Source organism: Gadus morhua, chromosome 14 (genome assembly GCF_902167405.1).
Source record: "Gadus morhua chromosome 14, gadMor3.0, whole genome shotgun sequence".
In the NCBI taxonomy this organism is placed as follows: domain Eukaryota; kingdom Metazoa; phylum Chordata; class Actinopteri; order Gadiformes; family Gadidae; genus Gadus; species Gadus morhua.
In genome coordinates this window covers 27,289,053-27,311,503 of record NC_044061.1, presented here as the reverse complement: position 1 = coordinate 27,311,503, position 22,451 = coordinate 27,289,053, and the positions used below count along the sequence as shown (strand labels likewise).

Below are 22,451 nucleotides of genomic sequence, written 5' to 3'. Positions count from 1 at the left end.
AGAGGTCATGCTGACAGAGGTCTGATGGGCTCTGGGGATGAGTAGTCACTCCCTCACTCACTAGGGCCGCGGCACTAGTGTAAGTGTCTGCAACATCGACCCTTTAAACAACTGGTGCAAGTCTGAATAAATCACACCAGTGTTGTGTTGAGCGTAACCCCGGGAGCTGTGGTCCACAGCAGGAAAAGGGGAGTGTATTCATCCTACCGTACACCAGCAGAGCCACTTCCCTCCACGTAGCGGTTCTCCATTGTTGTGGCTGTTTGGCCGGGCGCTGATCCCGGCACAGATTACGCTCCTGTGTTCGGCTCCTGGCCCCAAATTCCATCTCTCCCCCCACCCCTCCTCCTGCTTCCCGTTGACCAGAGACTCACAGCTGTGGCCTCCGCTCGGTCTTCCCCTACACTCCCCTCTCTCCACTCCCCCTCCCTTCACTGTCTCCACTCTGAGCACCCCTCCCAACCCTTTCTTTCCCTCCCCTCCCTCCCCTCTCTCTCCCCCTCCCCTCTCTGTCTCCCCTTGCACTTGGACTCTCCTCTTCCAGAGAAGTCCTTCTTTAGCCTGATGGCCGTCTCTCATTAACCCGTCTCAACCCCTCAGTCTCCAGATGCCATCAGCTGAGGTTACATTCCCTTGGCCCTTTTCTGTTTTTCCACACACTCTCCAAAGTCGTCTTTTTCCCTCAGCCAGCGGCATCCCAGTCTGTTCACAGGCCTTATTTTTACAGTGAAGTGTTACACTGAACAGTTACACTGAACTGTTACGGTGAGCTGTTACGTGTTGGATCAGTGCAGTACTGTACCGTTTCATTTCCCCAGTGGTACTGTATCATGTTGGTTAAAGTTCCCCATAAATTATGTAATTACTGCCTTCCCACGTGTTCGATAACAGTGTAAACTATTCACAACAATGAATGTAAAACATTATGCAAAGAAACACGACACGACACGACAGTATGAATTGGATTGGGTTAGGATTTCCTTACACACAAAAAATGTTTGTGTATGTATGAATGTATGCATCTTTCTATATATAAAGATATCTATATCTATATAACTACACAAACTATAGAACATTAATGACAATCAATCATCCCCAAGGTTATTGCTTTTAATGTCACACATTTCGGGAAACATGTACATCTCTACCAGCGTTAGCTTGTTTGAATAGAAAAAATATACCAACAGCAGAGATAAAGCCAATTTATAATTATTACAAAACCATTGCATCAATAAAGCGATCAGTTCATCAAACCACAGGGACAGCCGTGGCCGGTTATGACTGTGACTGTGTGCCTGTTGACGTCCAGAAGATATCTCACCCTCGCTGGGTCAGTGATGTTATTATGATCTATTGATCTCCTGCTCCTCCCCCTCTATTTATGCATAGATCAGGTAGTACCTCAATGTAAGGGAACACACATTTGAAGCCTAAAAAGATTCCTCTTTTGCAAAGGTAAGCCATGAATTATGAACTATTTGTATGTTGTTAACATGTCAATCAAATTACACAGGAAAATAAACAGAAATCAGACATTTGGTCATATTTAACATCTATGTAAGCAAATACAAAAAAAAGTGAATGTCAACTTTGTTAAGTGCCTTTTGGGGTTTGAGTGAAAGGAGAGAAATATCCACTGTTAATCACTATCAGATTATCACACAGCTGTCACTCAGCTCTTGAATTGCGTCAGCGTGTTTTGCCTTCTTCCACCGGGGTCGTATGCATCGTCAGCTCAAAGTCTGCCGTGTGCTGAACATCACGTCATCGTTCTGGGGTGTTCTGCTTCTCGGTGGTCCAGCCCAGGCTCAGTGGGGGGCTTACGGCCAGCTCTTTCACACGCTGCCTTCTGTGAAGTCTCTTCTGGTAAATCCTTTCTGAAACCGTTAACGAGACAAAGGGGTTTAGTGGAAGTGAGGTAAACACTCCAAAAAGTACAACTGACAAACTAAAAGTAAAGTATGTGATGAATAACATTAAATTGTGTATTTTTTGTTTGCTGGTAGTAGGTTATGTTTCTGTATTAAAATACAGAAGCATTACTGCATGAGAAACAAGTTCAAACTGAGCGGGACCCCTTCTGGTGACATGGTGTGAGCTTCGGGAGGCTAAACTTGGACTCTTCCCACACAACAAACAGAACGCTGCTGTTTGCTCTGCCTGCGGGGGGGGGGGGGGGGCTGGAGCCCCTGCTCTACGGTAAGGGAACACAAGAAGGAGCCAGATGCTTTATGGGAAGAGAACACCATTCACCCCCGCTGACAGGGAGCCGTCAGAATGCCAGAGGCTCTTTGTGACATTCCCCACATTTCACCGGTCAGACCCAGAGTCAGTGTTCTGGAGGACACACAACCCACTGAGCCAAACCCTGAGCCACAGAAGACTAGCGCTGTCCTGAGATGTGGGGTTACTTGGAAACAGGCCAGAAAGGAGCAGCCTACTGAAATTGGACCAATCAGAGCAGCGGACACAAGATAAACAAGTTCAACAAGGACGGACAGCTGATAGCACCAATTAGAGCTGAGATTAAAAAGTTGCTCTTCATCAACGATGTGAATAACAGCTCATGTTGAACAACAAGTGCAGTATTCGGATCCACTGAAGACCAGCCGATATCGTCTACCAGAACACGCTGCTTTTGTCTTCCACGGGCCGTGCCGACCTGCTGGTCTGTGAAGTGGAGCCAGCCGCCTCTCACACCATGTTTCAGAGGCTGGCATGACAGTCTCTTTGGGCTCAGTGTTCTCTGCTGCACGCTCCGCTGGCTGCGGCACAGCTGGCCTTTTATTCTGCACTCATTGACACGACATGTTTTGTAGATTAAGAAACACCCCCCATATTAAACGATTATCATTCCATACAATGTTTTAAGGGGCTGGGGTCAATGCAGGGGTCCTTAAACCACATCAAGTCTGGTGAATGAGCCTCACAGCTGGACAGAAGGACAGCATGGGCGAGGTGACCGTCGTAACAGAGATAACATGAGCGGGAATTTCCTCATGACTCATCAATCACTGAACACACAGCGGGGGGGGCAGGAGAGGCTGGGGTCGACTGAGAGAACCTGAACCTGTTGGGAAGGACCGTAATACAGGTACCAGCACAGGACAACATTCAGTAGGAATATCAGTACTTCTTTCTAAACCCAGAACGTGAAAGAGCCATGGAGCGACTCTGAGAGCCCCTACGCTGGAGGGAGGAGGCCGGAGACAAAGGGAAAACAGATGAGGTCAACGGAGCAAAGGAAAAAAAGCTTGATCAGGACAGAGTGGAAATAGAAAAAACATCTGGTGAGGTTCTGAGAACGAAACATAACAACACGGTCAGCCAGGGTCTACCTCCACACCAGTTTCATCACATCCTCTCCCTACAGGAAGTGACGGATCACTTCCCCAGCGATGGTCGTTGGGTTGAGTAGCCTAAGGGCGCGGACGTACGTCTGATGACTAATGGGAAAACCCACTGGGTGCTTTTATTAAGAATTCCACTTTTCATTATGTGGCGTTGCATTGTGTGGAGTTGCATGTGGCTCAGAAGGGAAGAACGGTTAGGCTGGTAACTGGAAGGTTGCTCCTCCTAGCTGAGTGCCGGGGTGTCCCTGAGCAAGAAACCTCACCTAACTGCTTGATGAGCTGGCTGTTGCCCTGCGTGCTTGACACCACCTTCGGTGGGTGAATGAATGGGTGAATATTAGGCAATATTGTAACGCGTTTTGAGTGGCCACTGGTTTGAAAGGCGCTGTAGAAATGCAGTCCATTTACCGTTTGCGTACCATTCCATGTTTTTTAATGTCTTCATCAGCGTAGTTATTCTAACGCTCCATCTTTAGATACCTCAGCAACAGGAACCAAACTCAAACAGCAAACCAGAGTGCGTTGGGTGAGCAGCGCACGGTCCTGACTCACCAGCTTGTAATCTTTGTGAAGCTTGTTGTACTGGAACATGTTCAGCAGAACCGTCGACGCCGCCTTGGCCGCCTTCAGTCCACCGGTGCTGAGGACAGAACCAACACACTCAGCTGCCTTGGCCCTATATAATTCAATACTGAAGCCAGGGGCAATGCAGTATGATCCTCCTGTATACCTGGTTGTTTACTATTTCAGCGAGCCTCAGAGTCTGACTCATTACCTGCTATGGCTGCTAGAGCCACAGAGTAGGAGTGGGTTACCATGCCAGTGACGTAGCTGATTGTTGAAATCCAACATGGCGGCGCCCAGTAACATAAACAACACTTTCACCGTACAAATTAATCCCTTTTTAGCAAGTTCAGCCATTTGTAATTATTGTAGGCCTACCAATGAGAAGGCAGACAATACATCTGTTATATCAACTAAACTTCAAGTTTCAGTTCAGTTCATCTTTAAGAATGCGACTATACACGCTTTTTTGCTCCCAAATGAACATTCCAACTCGTTATCATATTAAACATATCCCAGATCCATTTACACCGGAATTGTCCTTTAACTACCCCAAAATGACAGGCGGGCAAAAAACCACACAAACTGTCTCAAACCAGTACCGAGTGGGCCTGGTGGTCTCTCAACACGGAAATCCAGAAAATGGTGAAGAATTGTGCTTCATTAATATAAATGAAAATAAACACTAAAACAACTACCCTAGTGGTGATATCACAGACACGACAGGAACACACGACTTTGGGTGTAGACTAGCGTGAGTGGTGTGAAGAACCACGCGTTTCTCGGTTTGTATTCTTGTCAACTGTGCTTGTCTTGGTTGTTCAGGGAGGTTGTATCGCATTACCTAATGACTTCATCAGCTCGTTGCATAATGGGTCCGCTGCAGTCCAGGTGTCTCCTACCTGTTAATTAGCTCGTTACCTAGCGACCATGGGTCCCCTATGGTCTCCTACCTGTTAATTAGCTCGTTACCTAGCAACCATGGGTCCCCTACGGTCTCCTACCTGTTAATTAGCTCGTTACCTAGCGACCATGGGTCCCCTACGGTCTCCTACCTGTTAATTAGCTCGTTACCTAGCGGCCATGGGTCCCCTAGAGTCTCCTACCTGTTAAATAGCTTGTTACCTAGCGACCGCAGGTCCCCTACGGTCTCCTACCTGTTGTCATGCGAGGTCTTGATGGCCAGCAGTTTGGGGATGCCGTCGAAGAAGGTGAGGTCGCGGGCGGCCAGCGAGCTGCCGGTCACCAGCTGGTTGAGCGCGCCACAGAGGTTCACCACCACCTCGCTGCCGGGGTCCTTCTGGTGGCCGTCGGCCGGCAGCTTGGCCACCAGAACGTTCACCGAGCTCTTGGCTGGGGGGGGACAACGGTTAGATCGTTAGGACCTGAGAAGGACATGGCCTATATGTCGGGTCAGAGGGTGAGGGAGGCAGACCCTAGTGGAGGTTGGTATTTTTTAACATTTACATTTACATTCAGAGCGTTTAGCAGATGCTTTTATCCAGAGCGACTTCCAATAAGTACATTTGTCAGAAGAAAGTGAAACAGGAATATATCTCTGTCGGTACAGTAAGGATGTTCATAGACTAGCACTAGCAATCACTAGGTTAACCCATTCCCTGTATACAACAGAGATAGCTAGGAGGAGATGCTACACAATGCTAAGTACTATTTTTAAGTGCAAGGAGGTACAACATACACTAAGTGCGTTAGAGGGTTTTGGGGGGGGGGGGTATGCACAGTCCAGGTGAACTCTGAACAACTGAGTCTTGAGTCTTTTGCTGAAGCTGCTGCGTGATAACTAAAGAAAGAGGGGCTGGAGTGAGATCTTTAGAATGACGAAGTCCTGCTGGTAGAGATGATTGTTTTCTCAGATATATTTAATGCATGTTGTCATGCTGGCTCCAAGGGAGCCAGCATGACTCCCTCGGCGGGTTCTCGCGCGGGGGGGGGGGGGGGGGGTCCTCACCCATGTGGCTCTTGTCGCGGGCGTGGCGGGCCAGGTTGCGGAGCAGGCCGGTCAGCGGCCTCATCTCCTCCTCGCTGCGTGTGTCCAGCAGCTCCAGCAGCAGCGGCAGCATGCGCTCCTGCTCCAGGATGACGTAGCTCAGCACGCCGGGCCACTGCACGGGGAAGAGGGGGGGGGGGGGGGGGGGGGGGGAGAGTTAAGGGTGAGTGTGAGGTAGGTTGAGGTAGAGTAGGGTGGGAGGGCGGGGGTGAGGGTGGGCGTGGGGTTAAGGGTTGGGGTGGGGGTAAGGGTGAGGGTGAGGTAGGGTGAGGTGGGGAGGGCGGAGGTGGGAGAGGTGGTGCAGGGATGGAGCGAGGGGGGGATGTGAGGACAAGGGTGGGGTGATGTAGGGTGAGAGTGTGAGGTGGTGTAGGGATGGGGAGGGTGTGAGGTGAGGACGGGGGAGAGAGGGAGGGGGGGTTAAGTCGCGGCGGTGTGTGGATTGCGCTGACCTCAGTCAGCGTGGAGGCGACAGAATGTTGGGCTGCGCACCGTGAATAAATACCATGAGGAGGATATGACCACAACGGGGATAGGTCGTGTGACCACACCGGTGAGAGGTCGTGTGACCATATCGGGGAGAGGTCGTGTGACCACACCGGGGAGAGGTCATGTGACTCAACCCAGTCTCACGGAAATATGTGACACTGTCACGTCACGTCATTTAATCTAATCATTCGTGATGTGGGACATGTAATTTCAATTTTTTCGTGCCAAAAGCACAAATTTCAAACTCATTCAAAAAAGAAGAGATGAAGCAGCTACCTTTTTTCTGTCGCGGTTTGCCTACAGAGCAGCGCACCTGCATTAAATATATCTGTGAATTGTCACAATTTCTCAGAATCAAAGGTGAAAGTAGAAACGGGTGGCCAAAAGTCATAAGCACAAAGAAATTTGTGCTTTTGGCATGAAAAAATTGAAATGACGTGTCCCAAATCACGACGAAATAGATTAAATTACGTGACAGTGTCACGTTTTTCCGTGAGACTGGGTTGTGTGACCACACCGGGGAGAGGTCATGTGACCACACCGGGGAGAGGTCATGTGACCACACCCCCCCCCCACCCTACTCTACCTCCCCCCCACCCTACTCTACCTCCCCCCCACCCTACTCTACCTCCCCCCCACCCAACTCTAGCTCCCCCTCCCCCCCAGGCCGCGGCCTGCGGCCTGGGTCCAGGCGTCGGTCTCTGGGTCCTCACCCGGGACTCTCCGACGGTGATGTTCTGCAGAGCGCCCAGCGCCGCCTCGCGGGTCACAGAGCTGCAGGTGTTGTTCTGCAGCACGCCCTTGTACAGCGCCACCACCTGGGGGTGCCACAGCCACTCGGCCCCCCGCGGCTTCCCCGACACCTCGGAGAACATGGAGGCCATCTCGGGGTCCAGCTGCGGGCCGGGGACGAGAGGAGAAGGGGAAGAGAGAGAAGAAGAACGTCTGGGTCAGAGGAGCCCAGATTGTCACATGAGGTCCCACGCTGGATTGCGTACTTTCTCCTTTTCGCAATGAGTCTGTTTCCTGTGCGGTGCTGCACCCTGCTCCTATGAACCGATGACGTGGTCGCTACCTCATCCTCCATCAGATCTGTGTGCGCCGGTTGCCATGGTGATGCATGACGTCCAACCACTCAAACCCGATTGCTTTGCTCTGACTTTGCACGAGAAGGGTGTTAACTCTTCTCGTGCAAAGACCCGAGTGTTAACTCGCCATGAGGGACCTTTAACCACGAGTGAAAGAAACAAACTCTCCCGGCCGTCCCGCCGTAAAGCCTGCGCACATATGCCCCAGCGGGGTATTGGCTTCTCTCCGTGTGAGCGAGCAGAAAGCTGATCCTGTTTCATACTCCGTGTGTAAGACGACCCCCCCTGTGGAGCCAGCGTTTGGGTTTCTTCTCTGTGCTCAGCCTCCAGGACTCCTTGTGAGACTCTCACTGGAGCGTCTCACTAGGAGGATGCTAACAGGTTCATGCTAAGATGTAAAGAGTGTTCAGGTTTACACACCACATAGCAGCTAACCAAAGAACTACGATAAATGTATGTTTTCAATCAACGACTTCTCTCACTCAACGGCTTCTCTCACTATATTGGGACGCAAATATCTTTTTCCTACTTTCATCCTTGCTTGTGATTTATAACTCAATCCATTTTCCTTTAGTGTATTCCTTGTGGCACCAAAGTGTATTATTATGTTTATTATGATATGAAGTTACTACTTAGAACCATTTTCACAAAGATGTCATTGTAAAACAAACACAGGTTGGCTCTAAACCCTGATTATGGGTCCACTAGTTCAGGGACCAGAGCACAGGTCCTTAACTCCTCCTCACTAGTTCAGCCTGCTAGCGGTGCCCGTGTGCCTAGAGAAGACGGGAAGCCGTCCAGAGGGACCCTGAGGTCATCCTATGAGGCTGCCTCTGAAAACCATCTATGAGACCAGCAGGACACGCCCAGCGCTTGTCCTCAGAGCGTTTTTGCTTTTTTGGCCACTTTTTGGTCACTTCCAGTTGAAAATCTCTAAACTGTTTAGAAAAGCACAGCCGCCATCACCGTTGTCTTTGTCACCGTTTTCAGCCAATCGCAGATCATATTCAACTGTCAACGCAACATTTAACTTCGGAAAAGAGTCGGTTGTTACACATAAACAATGGCAAGTTGTCATAGAGACTGTAAACAAAGCACAGGGATGCAGCTGACTTGTTTTTCACCGCCCAAGCACTTCATCCAAGTGCCTCCCAGCACCAAACCCTTCCCAGTGCCTCCCAACACCGTGCCAGCGCAGATCTGCCAGGAAAACCCCCTCTGTAGACACAGGTCCTTAAGAGTGAACAATCATGCCCAGCACTCAAAACTTGCTTGTTAACCCTAGCTGGCCAACTAGCTCTCTAGCCCTAGCTAGCTAACCGCCTCCCACCATCACCCTCTGGTCCTTTAACGTGGACCTCAGCTGGACTCCACAATAGGGTCCATCAGTATAATCACCCCACTGGGGGCTACAGTAGTGACATCAAGAGGTCCCTCCCCCCGCTCCCCACCTCCTTGAGCTTCTTGCTCTGCAGGGGGAAGCAGCCGATGGCCTGGCTGCCCTTGGCGGCGGCGTTGGCGCGTGACGGTCCCTCCAGGCGCTGGCGGGTGGCGTGGGGCAGCTCGGCGTACAGCTGGTAGGACAGGTTCCTCAGGATGCACATCGTGTTCTCCACCCCCTGCGGGGAACCGGGGGGATGAAGGGAGGGGAGGGGTCAATATACTGTGCATGGCCTACCCTAGTGTTAAGAAGTAAATACTCTCAACCCCCCCCACCGCCCACTGTCTAACCCACCACCACTACTATCTAACCCCTACGGCCCACTCTCTACGGCCCACTATCTAACCCCCCACCGCCCACTGTCTAACCCCCCACCACCCGCTCTCTAACAACCCACCCCCCACCCTCCATATGTCATCTCCTGTATCTCAACTCAAAGCCTGTGTCTCCAATGTTCCTGAACTACGGCGCATGAACTCATTTCAGAAGGTTTAGTGTGGGGGGGCGGAGCTCCATGGCTTACTGCCGCGGGATCTCCCTGGTGGAGGAGGGGGAGCCAAGGCTAGGCCGGGGCCACGGTGGTAGGGGGGCTGAGGGCCGGTACCTTAAGGCTGGGGCCCTTGGGGAGGAGGGGAGCTGAGAGGGGGTACCTTAAGGCCGCGCCCCGGTGGTGGAGGGGAGCTGAGGTGTTACCTTGTCGTTGGCGTTGTCCTCCTGCAGGGCGTTCTTGACGTAGGCCACCAGGGAGTCCACCAGCCCCCGCATCTCCCTCATCTTCTGCCTCGTCCTCTCATTCACAGAGCTCAGGTTTCTAAACAACGGGACACGAACACATGATGTCAGCCGTGGATCACAGCCCGTGTTTGGGTCTCTGAGTCTGACGTAATGCAGGGCTGGGGAAAAGATCATTTGTCTTGTGCTTTGGTGAGTGTTTAACAACAGACAGGGTGTTTTCATGCATCGGTCATTCAACAAAGTTGAACCAAATAAACTGTTTATTTCAGCGATTCAAACACACTCGCGATTATACTCCTTGACTCCTTGGTGGAAGCTCTAAGCCCCCGGAAAGTCCTAAACAAACAGCAACACCACCTATAATCTGATAGCGTAGCAGCAACACCACCTATCATCTGATAGTGAAGCAGCAGCACCACCTATAATCTGATAGTGAAGCAGCAACACCACCTATAATCTGTCAGTGAGGCGTGGAGCAGCCTCACTGTAGTAGCTCCACTGTCTCAGCTCTGATCATCGGACCTCCCCCAGCAGAGCTACATGGATGGACCTTCACCCCTCTAACATCATCAATCCCAGCTGCCCCGATTGTATGGAATCAATGACACTACACTGTGCTATACTATACTGTACAATACTAATCCTTTACTTCACTAAACGATACTATGCTGTGCTATGCTCTACTCTACTCCTCTGGAGCGGAGCCGGGTGGCTCCAGGGGTACCGGTGGTCCTCCTCCCTCCCCCAGGACAGACGTTCGACCTGTACAGACGGGTACCTGAGGCAGCCGGTGGCGTTGTAGAAGACGTCCTCCTCCGAGGGGCTGAGCAGGATGGCGCCGGCGTCCTGCGCGCAGCACAGCGGCACCAGCACGCGCTCCGTCAGCTCCGGCAGCGCCTCGCGGGACAGCTTCTCCTTCAGGTTCTCCTTGGAGGACAGGTTCCACAGGATGCCTGGAGGCACGGGGGGGCCGTCAGAGAAGAGGCGCTCCAGAGACCAGGAGCTCCATGGGGCGGGGGGGGGGGGGGGAATGGAGCACCCTGAAGCAGCGCTGGGATTCATTAAGTCTGTCTGTTGACTCAGCAGAGCCTCTTAGAACAAGCGTTCCAGGGAAGATTTATACTTTATTGTGTCCCCCTCGTCCCCCCTGATCCCTCCCCTAACCCCCCATCCACATCCCGTCTCCCATCTCCCCCGCCCCCACCCCCGTCCTGGTGAGGTCACCGCTCCTCACCCGTGACGTTCTTCCGCAGCTCCTCGTCGGGCTCCCTCAGGGCGTGCACCAGCTTAGCCACGCCCCCCGCCGCGATCAGCGCCGCCTTGTTGTCGGCGTTCTCGTAGATGAGGTTGCGGGCGGCGCCCGACGCAAAGCGCTGCACCTCCTGGTTCTCACTGGAGAACAGATGGACCAGAGCCGGGATCCCGCTCAGAGTCCGCACCTGGACAGGTGAGGGGGGGGGGGGTGAGTGAGATCTCTTGAAAGCGTCTGCTAATCTGAAGTGTAGATGTAGCATTGACTCTGGGCTCACCTGGTTCTTGGCCTCGTTGCTATGGTAACACTGGTGCTGGATGTAGGCGGCCCCCTGCACCTGGATGGCCGGGTCGCTCTCCAGGAGATAGCGGACGGCCGTGGGGACGTTCAGACTCTGCATTCTGCTCACACACACACCCACACACACACCCACACACACACCCACACACACCCCCACACACACACACACACACACACACACACACACACACACACACACACACACACACACACACACACACACACACACACACACACACACACACACACACAAGGGCCCACACACACACACACACACAAATACAAACACGCACACACGTATACACACACACACACGCAGGGACACAAACACACAGGTTAGCTCAAGTTGTACCATCAATTATTCGTGTGGTTCGTAACGACCCCAGCTTTGTGTTTCAGGACGTTAGCAAGGGTCGTAGCTCACGGCTAAAGGGTGCGTGTCCTCACCCTCCCAGCTTGTCCACGCTGTGGTTGGAGGCGCGGTCCAGCAGGTCCACGCCCCGCCCCACGCTCCGCACGCTGTGCAACGAGGCGGCCCGGTACAGGGGCTCCTGGTATCCCCCCCCGGCCCCCGCCCCATACTGCTGCTGCTGCTGGGCCCCCCAGCGGCCCCCGGACACGGTGCCCGTCCCGGGCCGGCTTCCCGTCCCGGGCCGGCTGCCCGTCCCGGCCCAGCCCTCTGGGACCCAGCATTTAGCGGGGTGACTCTGGGTCTGCTGCTGCTGGTGGTGGTGCTGGGTCTGCTGGTGGTGACTCTGGGTCTGCTGCTGCTGCTGGCGGTTGGTGATGCGGCTGATGGTGCGGTGGGAGGGGCCCTTGTAGGTCTGCTGGAAGGCCAGCTCGTCCTGCCAGCTGGCCCCGCCCCCCGCCCGGGCCAGGGTCCCACTGAGGCTGCGCCGCATCCCGCCCCCCCAGCCGTCTTGTGCCTGGTGGGGGGCGCCGCTTGGGAGCTGGCCCACCACCACCTGGATGTCCTCCATGTCCTCCTGGCACAGGGACTTGGAGCGGCGGTTGCGGGGCCACGGGGCCCCCCCGATGGTGTAACCCGCCTCGACCCCCCCGGTGAGGCAGCCCCCCTGGGCCCCCCCGGTCCTGAGGGTGGAGCTGCCCTGGCTGATCCTGAAGCGGCCGTGGTCCGTCTCCACGGCCGAGCGGGAGGAGAAGCAGGCCGAGGGGAGGGGGGCGGTGGCCACCTGGGAGGGGGGCGGGGGGAGACGGGTCAGAACAGACGAGGTCCTCCTCCAGAGACGCGGCCATGGACCCAGGGTCCCAGAGGGGAACCCTGGGAACGACCAGGAGTTTAAAGCTGGTTTAAAAGGTATGAACTGCACGATCAGGATGAGAGGAAAACATGGATGAACTCCGCCCTAATCCACCCTTTAGTTGAAAAGAGAACCTTCTTAAACCTCTGAACTGTATTAGCTGTAACTTCATATTATGTGATGTTGAATTCAATAATTCACTACAGTAATGACGACCACCACAGACCATGGTCAGATTTTCCCCAGTGTTTCCTGCCCAGTTACCTTCCTATTGTTACAAACGATATAGACCTTTGAATTTGACCAACCGGATGGCAAATAAGAAGCGACTGAGCTCTTAAACAGATGTTGGTCAAACAAACAGGTAAACTGAGTAATAGCTGTTTTAAGGTACAATCACAAGATATAAATAAAAAATACTTCACAAAATAATGTCAGTACTACCTACCAGTGATGCAGGATGTACCAGAATCAAATCAAACTGTCCAGTGTTTGAATTGGATCTGATTGTACATCAAATTGCTTCAGTATCAAATCTGTAGACATTAGTCACCTAAAAGAAATGCCTAACATGGCTCTGTTGGTCGGCATTATCCACTATCTCAAGCTGGAGATGATGAGGCGTGTCCGGCCCCTGGCCCCCACTCCGAGGGCCCGCCGTCACCGACTAAACTGAGCCGTCTAGGGCCCTTGTGAAATTCTGCAGGGATGTGTGGGGCTGGACACCAACGGGCCAGCAGCCATCTGCTCAGAGCTCAGGGCTCAGAGAGGACGGGTGAGAGGGCCCCTGTTCCTCTACTATGAGGAGGCTGTTCCTCTACTCTGAGGAGGCTGTTCCTCTACTATGAGGAGGCTGTTCCTCTACTATGAGGAGGCTGTTCCTCTACTATGAGGAGGCTGTTCCTCTACTATGAGGAGGCTGTTCCTCTACTCTGAGGAGGCTGTTCCTCTACTATGAGGAGGCTGTTCCTCTACTCTGATGAGGCTGTTCCTCTACTCTGATGAGGCTGATCCTCTACTCTGAGGAGGCTGTTCCTCTACTATGAGGAGGCTGTTCCTCTACTCTGATGAGGCTGTTCCTCTACTCTGATGAGGCTGATCCTCTACTCTGATGAGGCTGTTCCTCTACTATGAGGAGGCTGTTCCTCTACTCTGATGAGGCTGTTCCTCTACTCTGATGAGGCTGATCCTCTACTCTGATGAGGCTGTTCCTCTACTCTGATGAGGCTGTTCCTCTACTATGAGGAGGCTGTTCCTCTACTCTGATGAGGCTGTTCCTCTACTCTGATGAGGCTGTTCCTCTTCTCTGATGGAGCTAGCACCACACATCTCAAATCAAACATCCCACACAACACATCCCAGCCCAGCGAATGGTAGCCGGTAGTTTCCTGGCTTAAAGGCGCGGTCGCAGGGTCCCAAAACAATAGTCCTTTGAAACACAGAGAAGGAAGCCTTTCATCAGCCTCCACCATCGCTGGGCTCCACACCTCCTCAGCTGGACGTGTGTGGCCCCCGATGGCCCCCCAGAGACCACATAGACACTGCTCCTCACTGCCTCTTAAAGGAATGTCATGCTCGCTTGGATAATGCAGGAGCCCGTAAAAAGAGAAAGGAATCTAGTCTGCACTCGAGTTGAAGATATGAAGAGACAGTGAGACAGATATAAAATAGCAAATGCTAGCCTGTGAGGGAGTGTTGAAAAAAGGAGTGAGCAAAGGAGTGATCCGTCTGTCACACTCACAGAGTGGGGAGAACAGGGTGTGTGTCCATGAGCTAAGACTGGAGTACAAACACAGTTCTCTGCACCATAAAGAGTCAATAAACAGACATTCTTTGAATATTCGTCCCCACTTGTTGGCAACGATACAAAGTGAAAATCCAGAAAAATATTGTTATGCAACACATGCTGTTTGAGTTACAGCATCAAAGTGTGTTTGATGGATGAATGGTTCATTAGACTGAGAGATGGATGGAGGGACACAGCTGGATTAGAGAGTCTCTGGGTGTGTGATAGCGGGTGGTAGTACCAGGGTTAGATGGTCTCTGGGTGCATGAGAGTGGGCGCTAGTGGGTTAGAGAGTGGGCGGTGGGGGGTTAGACAGTGGGCTACGGGGGTTAGAGAGCGGTGGGTTAGACAGTGGGCGGTGGGGGGTTAGAGTGTGGTGGGTTAGACAGTGGGCGGTGGGGGGTTAGAGGGTGGTGGGTTAGACAGTGGGCGGTGGGGGGTTAGAGAGTGGTGGGTTAGACAGTGGGCGGTGGGGGGTTAGAGGGTGGTGGGTTAGACAGTGGGCGGTGGGGGGTTAGAGTGTGGTGGGTTAGACAGTGGGCGGTGGGGGGTTAGAGAGTGGTGGGTTAGACAGTGGGCGGTGGGGGGTTAGAGGGTGGTGGGTTAGACAGTGGGCGGTGGGGGGTTAGAGTGTGGTGGGTTAGACAGTGGGCGGTGGGGGGTTAGAGTGGGGGGTTGGAGAGTTGGAGGTGGGGGGTTAGACAGTGAGACTCACCGAGAGCACGCGGCTGGGCGTGAGCGTCAGGGAGCGCGAGCTGAAGCCATGGTTGGCAGTGTAGCACCTCACGGGCGGCGGGCAGAAATCTGTACCAGAGGAGGAAAGAGGAGAGGAGAGAGGAGAGGAGGAGAGGAGAGGAGGAGAGGAGACCGAGGAGAGGAGGAGAGAGGAGTGGAGGGAGGAGAGGAGGGAGGAGAGACGAGAGAGGAGAGAGGAGAGAGGAGAGGAGAGGAGAGGACGAGAGGAGAGAGGAGAGGAGAGAGGAGAGGAGAAGGTCAGAACCGTGTGGTGAGAGCGGAACCAGCGGGCATGATCCACATGGTCAACCCACTGGTTGACACGTTGTCAACAACTCAATGTTTTCAACATTTGCGACTCGGCCTGCGATGCTTCCTGACTGCCACAGCTCAGGATCCGGGCCCACCCGCTATCAGACTATAGTCCTTCTCAAAAATACTTACTTATAACATTTTATGGATGGACATTCTTCAAGTCTGAGTGACTTGAAGAATGTCACTTACATTTGTACAGTGTTCACTGTACACTGTACAGTTTGAATTTCTACAAACAGACAGCACAACCAGACAGGATTATGATCAAGGAATCAGGTACAGTAAAAAGTACTGTATGAGGTACAGTAAGGAGGTACAGTAATAAGGTACAGTTGTGGTGCGAGGACGAAGACAAATAGCTGAGTTTTTGCCACTTCCTCATAATCATCAACATCATGGTGCTTCCGTTAATTGTTGAAGGCCGGACCCCCTGTCATAGGGTCCCGGGCTGGAGATGAATCCGGCTGGAGATGAATCCGGCTGGCTGGGCTCCAGGAACACGAGCAGGAACACTGGGTGAAAGGGGCCCGGCTATCAGTATAATGGAGCAGAGACGTTTGAGAGAGGGAAGAAAGACTGAGTGTGTGTGTGTGTGTGTGTGTGTGTGTGTGTGTGTGTGTGTGTGTGTGTGTGTGTGTGTGTGTGTGTGTGTGTGTGTGTGTGTGTGTGTGTGTGTGTGTGTGTGTGTACATTGTCCTGTAGTGCAGTAGAGGTCAAGAGTGAGGCAGGGAAAAGGGAGGGAGGGATAGGGGAGGAAGGGTGGAGGAGGAGAGGAGAGGGGAGGAGGAGAGGGGAGGGGGGGTTGCATGCCTGAGCTCTGACACTCTGCAGAACAACCAGCAGGTCACGGGGATCAAGGGAGGGTCCGGTTGAACACACACACACACACACGCACACGCACACGCACACGCACACGCACACACATACACACACACACACACACACACACACACACAAAACCACACACGCACACTCGCACGTATACATGCATTTACGCATACACACATACAAAGACACTTCTAATAGATAACACATACTTTAAACGGACTGACAGTGTGTGAACCAGGGTGAGTTGAGCGCTGGAGTCAATGTTGTGAAACCTGATGCATGAGAAAGAGCAGATACCAGAAGTCTAGAGCACCTCGTCCCTGATCGGTCAATCTAAGATCTGCCTCTATCTGGACATTAACCTAGACTTTGTTGCGAACAGTTTATCACTGTGGAGAGGGTCCGGGGGTGGGCGTGTCGCTGTAACAGGGTGGGTGGGTGCAGGGAGGGGGGGTCGCCTTCCAGGAATACACGTCTGCACACAGGACATGTCTTATTATTCTAGATTTCGCCTGAAAACCGCTGAAAGACAACACGGCTTATCTCCAATGCAGCCCCATTGCAGCCAGATGTCTGCTCCCACTGGATTTAGAGTGTACTTTATCCTACACACCCACCTCATAATTCAACCTCTCTCTCTCTCTCTCTCTCTCTCTCTCTCTCTCTCTCTCTCTCTCTCTCTCTCTCTCTCTCTCTCTCCCACCCTCACACACATTCTTTCTTTTGCACTAGCAGAATTACCACACATTGCTTCTTCATCCACAGAGCACAGTTCTACGTTAACTGGCTGAAACTGGCTTGTGGCACATAGTGCAATCTCATGCTTGTTCAAATTAAATTAAATAACATTTTAACTAGGGACAGGTTAATTATCCTCGTAGCGTTCACTGCTTGACCTGATCCGGCTCCGGACAGGCTAGGGGCTCTGAGTTGAGTCCAGCTCTTAATTAAAGGCGAGAGTTCTGCCGCTACTGTAGTGTGTAACGGAGAGAACAACTCAATGAAGCTAACTGATAAGACTAGAGTCCATTGATTCTCCCTGTGTCCACAAAGAGATGAAAACAGAACCACAGTGAATCCCTTCTTTGTCCTACTGGGTTTCTCTCTCACCGTCCGTCCGTATCCTCTGAACAAGCCGTGTTTGTACGTTTAAATGGTATGGAACTGTTTATCTCAAGGGAGGAACCAATAACAGCCACACCCTATGCACTAAACCAAAGCCAGCCAAACCCTGGTATTCTGAAAATGAAGCGTTAGAAGAATCTCAATGGTTTTAATTAAATCCAATCCACTTTTATGACTATAATTAAGCACTCTGAGTCTGCTGATGTCTCTGGTGTCTCCTCATATCTCCCCTCACAGTAATCACCCTGCTGGCCTCTGGTTGGGTTGAGCCTCTGGCCTCCATCGCCCTGAGCCATCGTGTGGACTCAAACAGCCCCTAACCACTCCCTGGCTCTCATCTTCCATCTCCACAAACTCTGGATTCCTCCAGAACTCGCTGCTGCGCTCCACCACACTCTGGAGGTCTCAGAACCCGTCCCAGTTAGAGATCCTGGTCTCCCTCTCCTGAACCCCAAGATCAGGTTTTACCCCTTCACCAGAACACCTCCTCTAGGTCACCCCCTGTCGGCATGGCAACTCCATATCAACACCGTACCTTGGACCAGATGCCCCCTGCTGTGGTCCCCCATAGTCCTCTTCTTCCCGTACAAGCGTTGCATGGTAGGACCTCGCCTCACTGCTAGAAGAAGCCCTTAGAGACTAAGAGATCAATTGTTCTTCTTGTCTGCTCCTCCTCTGATACCACTGCTTAAATATGCGGTTCACATGACAGAGATGGATCCTGCTATCACGACCCAGTGCTGAGGAGGCCTGGAGCTCGGAGAACTTGTCAGAGGGGATCAATAGGCCATTCAAGGGATAGAACACACCGGAAGGACCGATGTTGTTAATCTGCTGTGCTCTGCCAAATGTCACCAACCGATAATATCAACTGATGTTTTACTGCTACTGCTACGAGTGACTCCCTGTTGTGACGAGATAAAAAATATGTTTGGGTAAAACATAGAAAGAGGTCTTACAGTCAGAGCCCTGGGACTTAAATCAATAGGAAAAGTTAATATTGATGCTGGCATCTACTGGGTCCACATTTTACAGCCCTATTCCAGATAGTTTTGTCTCCATGTGATTTTTAGAAGGCTGTTCCTGAGCCTGCAGAGACTGATGTTAATTAGTTGGCTTTAAATTATACTGCACAATATTTAAATATTATCGTTCACATAGCCAGAAAGGAGCATGTGTAATAGTTGGAATTATTTTGTGTGGGTATTTCTAATATAGTTGATTAGAAAATCACACGGAAGACGTTTGAAGTTTACATTGCGGTTGAACAAAATCCGGACAAAAAAGTAAAAAGGTTCTGGTGTTTGGGAGTACCGGGTACCAGTCTGCGGTTTCCAACTGACCTCAGAGACCTGTTTGTATGTAGAAAGCCTTGCTCAAGAGAATCAGGCACTCAGGACCGTCCAAAATAGACGACAGACACTCTGATAATCTGCTGTTTGTCGTAATTGAAAAGGAATTCGCCGCATGGTATCAAAGATTAGCAGCAATGAGCTTCAATGTCTGAGGAGTAAGGAGCAGGCAGGTTTCATTTAGCAATACAGCGCCTTTTAGACATAAATCATTTCAATCTTTGCACTTATTACGCAAGGTTCCCCCAATGATGAGAACACCCAGAGCAGTTGTTAAAAAAAACAGTTAAACAATAAAAGTTACAACTACAGTGGGAAGCTCTGTTGTGGTCTTTAAACGAGGACAGGGTTGGCACTATGAGAAAGACTTTGGTCTCAGACCCAAAGTCAACCGTCAACAAGCGTTTACTGCTGGACATTTTCCCTGCTGCCCCTCTGTGCTGGGAAGGTCTGGCCCCGCCCACAGCGACCTGAAAAGGATTGCTACGGTAACCCTCCTGGTTGCTAGGCAAACTGTTTCATCATGGGGGCCCCCACCGGCGGCAGGCTGCTTGATGAAGGGCCTGGTCCACCGCTGTAGCTTTGCATTCCTTAAACCCAGCATCATTGTGATTGGTTGAAAGGCGGTTCTGGTTTTCTTGTTTTCCATTTGCCTTTTAGAATCTCTCGTTCATTTGCATCGCAGCAGGGAGAGAGTAGTAGCACGGTACCTTCTCCACCGCCGCGGCTAATCCCTTCCTGATGCTAACGTGTAAACTCAGCCACGTTAGCATCAGCCAACGGTTTGATGGACTGTCCAACATACCAACCACATTGATACCACACTATGAAGCCTTTAATCCTATTTTCTAATATCGAAATCCTCCGTCGTCCAAAACAACACATCAGAAACCAATCCAGATGAGTGGGTTCCTTAACTTCCAACCGTGATCACATCGTCCTAATCCCTCTTGAGTCGTCCCTATCCCACAAGCGGCTTCATTAGTGGGAGCAGCAGCCAGACATCGTTGTCATCAAGGGGTGGAAGCATGGTAGCAAGACCAACATCTAAACGAAGGAGAGCAGCTCAGCGTGCGGAACAAACCCTCTCCGTCCCTGCCAAGGACAGCTACACACGGGGTCATCCAACTCAGGAGGATGCAAGCCAGGGGAAATGTGATGAACAAACTGTGGATTGGAACGCGGCCAAAACAACCGCCTCCGAGGCCAACATGTGGCCCGCGGGCTGTGGCCCCGGAGCGGTTGGCCGCTGTCTCATGAGTTTAGACCGTCTGGAGGAGGAAGATGGAGCGGACATCTTCAGCCACGGTTCTAGCTAGGTGTTGGAGTTTGGAGGGTGAAGCTCCTCTCGCTGGGTGTTGGTGTTTGGGGGGTGAAGCTCCTCTGGAGCCAAACAGTGTGTGAGATGAAGCCCCTCTCACTGAGAAGGCGGGAGACGGGCAGAATTAAAAAAACTAAATAACAGACTTATGTCCACTCTGACTGGGGGGAGGGGGGCAGAGAGGGGGGGCACTGTGTGATGCGGTAGCGTAGCTCAGCTGGCTAGAAGGTGTGAATGGTGTGAATTTTGAGTGGAAGGGGATTATGTTAAGTGGGAGGGGTTTATGTTGAGTGGGAGGGGTTTATGTTGAGTGGGAGGGGTTTATATTGAGTGGGAGGGGTTTATGTTGAGTGGGAGGGGTTTTGGGACTGTCAATAGCAAGAAGAGAGAAATACGGCTTGTCAGCATGTTTTTAGGATGAATATATCAGTGAAGGTGAGATAGGGGTACGGTGATTTTATTGATAACATGAAGTCACCATCGATCAGCATTGACTACAGATCAATGTAGTCAGTGTCATTTTGAGTTACGAGCTATTTGAAATGTTACACATTGTAACTTTAATCTTCAACTCAACAAGTATAACTGATTATGACAGATATTATCAAATGTTTATGCACTGGGTAGACAGTCTCGGTAAACAGAGGTAGGACATATAATCAGGAACTAATGGCTTGAGATCCTTTGTAAACAGGGACACTGGGAACTACACCAGAGTGGGCGTCATAACTTCCCCTCACAGCTTCCTGTCTGCTGCACTGGTCGTCCAGAACCTCAACAACATCTCTCCATCTTACTCTGTGGTCTTAGTTCTTAAACCCAGTCCAGATAATGACCAATCGACGTGTCTTCCTTCTCTTTGTTAAGATGGGATGATCTGGTTGGAGGTTTGGTGAAACACTAATGAATAAATAGTAGGACGGCTACTGTTGGTTTGGCCTTGTGGTGTGGCGTGGTACTTCTCAGCGTTGGGGTCTTCTGAACATTAAATGTTCCTCACCACGGACTTTTACCAATACTGGCAGGGAATAATTCTGCCATGCAAGACAACTACACCAAAAACAGCCTTGAGTACAATAGCTGCTGTTGAAATTCCCTGACCCTTCAAAAATGACTAATCTCCAATTAATGTCGATGACCTCCAGCAAAACCGAAGTTCAGACGAAGAATCCAAAAGATTAGGAAGAATACAGCATCAGGAAACTCTCACTTTGGAGTCTTCTCAACAATAAACCGTTATGTTGTTTTTAAGTCGTCCATCAGGCTTTATGGTAGCAGAACTATTGAGGAATGTGCTTGGAGCTGAGTTACTGTATCTCAGTCTGTGTGGGCGTGATTCGATTTGTAATTGTTTATGTGTAAAATAATCTATAAATGCAGAGTTGATCTGTGAAAGTGAACTGGAATCTGCAATGGGTTTAGAATCCGTGTTTTGTTTTATGTTTAATAGGATTTTAATGTATCATACCTCCATCGGTCAATGTGTAGACACAACTGTTATCCTTATGAATGAACCGCTGCAGAGTCGAGTATGCCTAGTACTGCTCCAAAAGCCATATCTCCCTAAAATGAACATCATAATTATATCAGAAAACTTATCGCTGTTTGAGAAGTTGAACCTCTCCTCACCTGTTGAGCCGTTCAGTCGAGGGATGGACGAGCACTTTTTCTCAGCCAGTCGCATGCGGACCTGCTCCTGCACCCTGCGGGCCCGGGTCCCCGCGGCGTCCCCCCCGTACGGCCCGTCGGAGATCTGCATGTCGGACGGGACGCCGTAGGACGTGCGGGACGAGTTGGGTTGCAAGGCGGACAGGAAGCAGCCGTCCGCCGCCCGCATAGCGACGCTCATCTTGGAGAGGCAAGTTTAAAGTTAGAGAAGACGAACACCTCGAAGTCTGGCTGGAACTCCGAATCCCGATGAAGATTAACGCGTTCAGAGCAGAAACATCCAGAAGAACAACAACAACAAAACAAGCGTCGACTGTTCGCCTTGGAGGAGGAAGAGTGATCAAAACGTTCTGAGCTCCCCCACCGCGTCTCTGAGGCTGTGCGCCGTTAGATCAGCAGGACTGAGGACGAGACCGAGACCGGACCTTTAGACGCTCCGAGGAGGGGGGGGGGGGGGGCAGGAGGCGGGTCTTCCGACGCTCAGCCATTCACCTGTTTCTCGCAGGACGATATCAGTCAGAGATCAAGATCGTCCAGGAATAGTTCTGACTGAATGATAATGACGTAATTTGGGTTGATTCTGACTGAGTGTACATTACATCTTGTGGGCTGGGTTCCTGTCTTTACGCACAGCGCGCGTGATAGGGACAGGGACGTGACAGACAGATACACCCCGGGTCGAGTGACAGTTGACGGACAGATACACCCCGGGTTACTGTCAGCTGTCCGTCAACAGATATGTCAGCGCGAAGGGTGCGGTTAGTGGGCCATATATTTAATATTCATTAATGGAATCCCCATATATGTAGGCTAGCCTACTTGATAGAGT

At 51.4% G+C, this 22,451-nt stretch overlaps 1 protein-coding gene across 1 annotated transcript; it reads right to left on the bottom strand.

Moving 5' to 3' along the window:
• Positions 1-1,094: 1,094 nt before the first annotated feature.
• Positions 1,095-22,034, bottom strand: LOC115558661 (plakophilin-3-like). The gene is made up of 13 exons (XM_030376977.1): positions 21,584-22,034; positions 14,994-15,082; positions 11,678-12,423; positions 11,208-11,331; positions 10,913-11,117; positions 10,457-10,631; positions 9,637-9,754; positions 8,954-9,121; positions 7,128-7,310; positions 5,887-6,040; positions 5,075-5,270; positions 3,906-3,993; positions 1,095-1,877 (listed from the first exon to the last, which is right to left on the bottom strand). The coding sequence occupies exons 1-13, from the start codon at positions 21,801-21,803 to the stop codon at positions 1,836-1,838; spliced, it is 2,508 nt and encodes an 835-aa protein (XP_030232837.1). The 5' UTR covers positions 21,804-22,034; the 3' UTR covers positions 1,095-1,835.
• Positions 22,035-22,451: the final 417 nt, after the last annotated feature.

What these genes read in the sequence shown, in the direction of transcription:
- LOC115558661 (XM_030376977.1), bottom strand. Translation starts at nt 21,803, where the DNA reads ATGAGCGTCGCTATGCGGGCGGCGGACGGCTGCTTCCTGTCCGCCTTG. An exon ending in AAGACCTCGCATGACAACAG is followed by an intron (nt 3,994 to 5,074) that starts GTAGGAGACCGT and finishes TTCTGTCCTCAG; the next exon opens with CACCGGTGGACTGAAGGCGG. An exon ending in TTCACAAAGATTACAAGCTG is followed by an intron (nt 1,878 to 3,905) that starts GTGAGTCAGGAC and finishes TAACGGTTTCAG; the next exon opens with AAAGGATTTACCAGAAGAGA.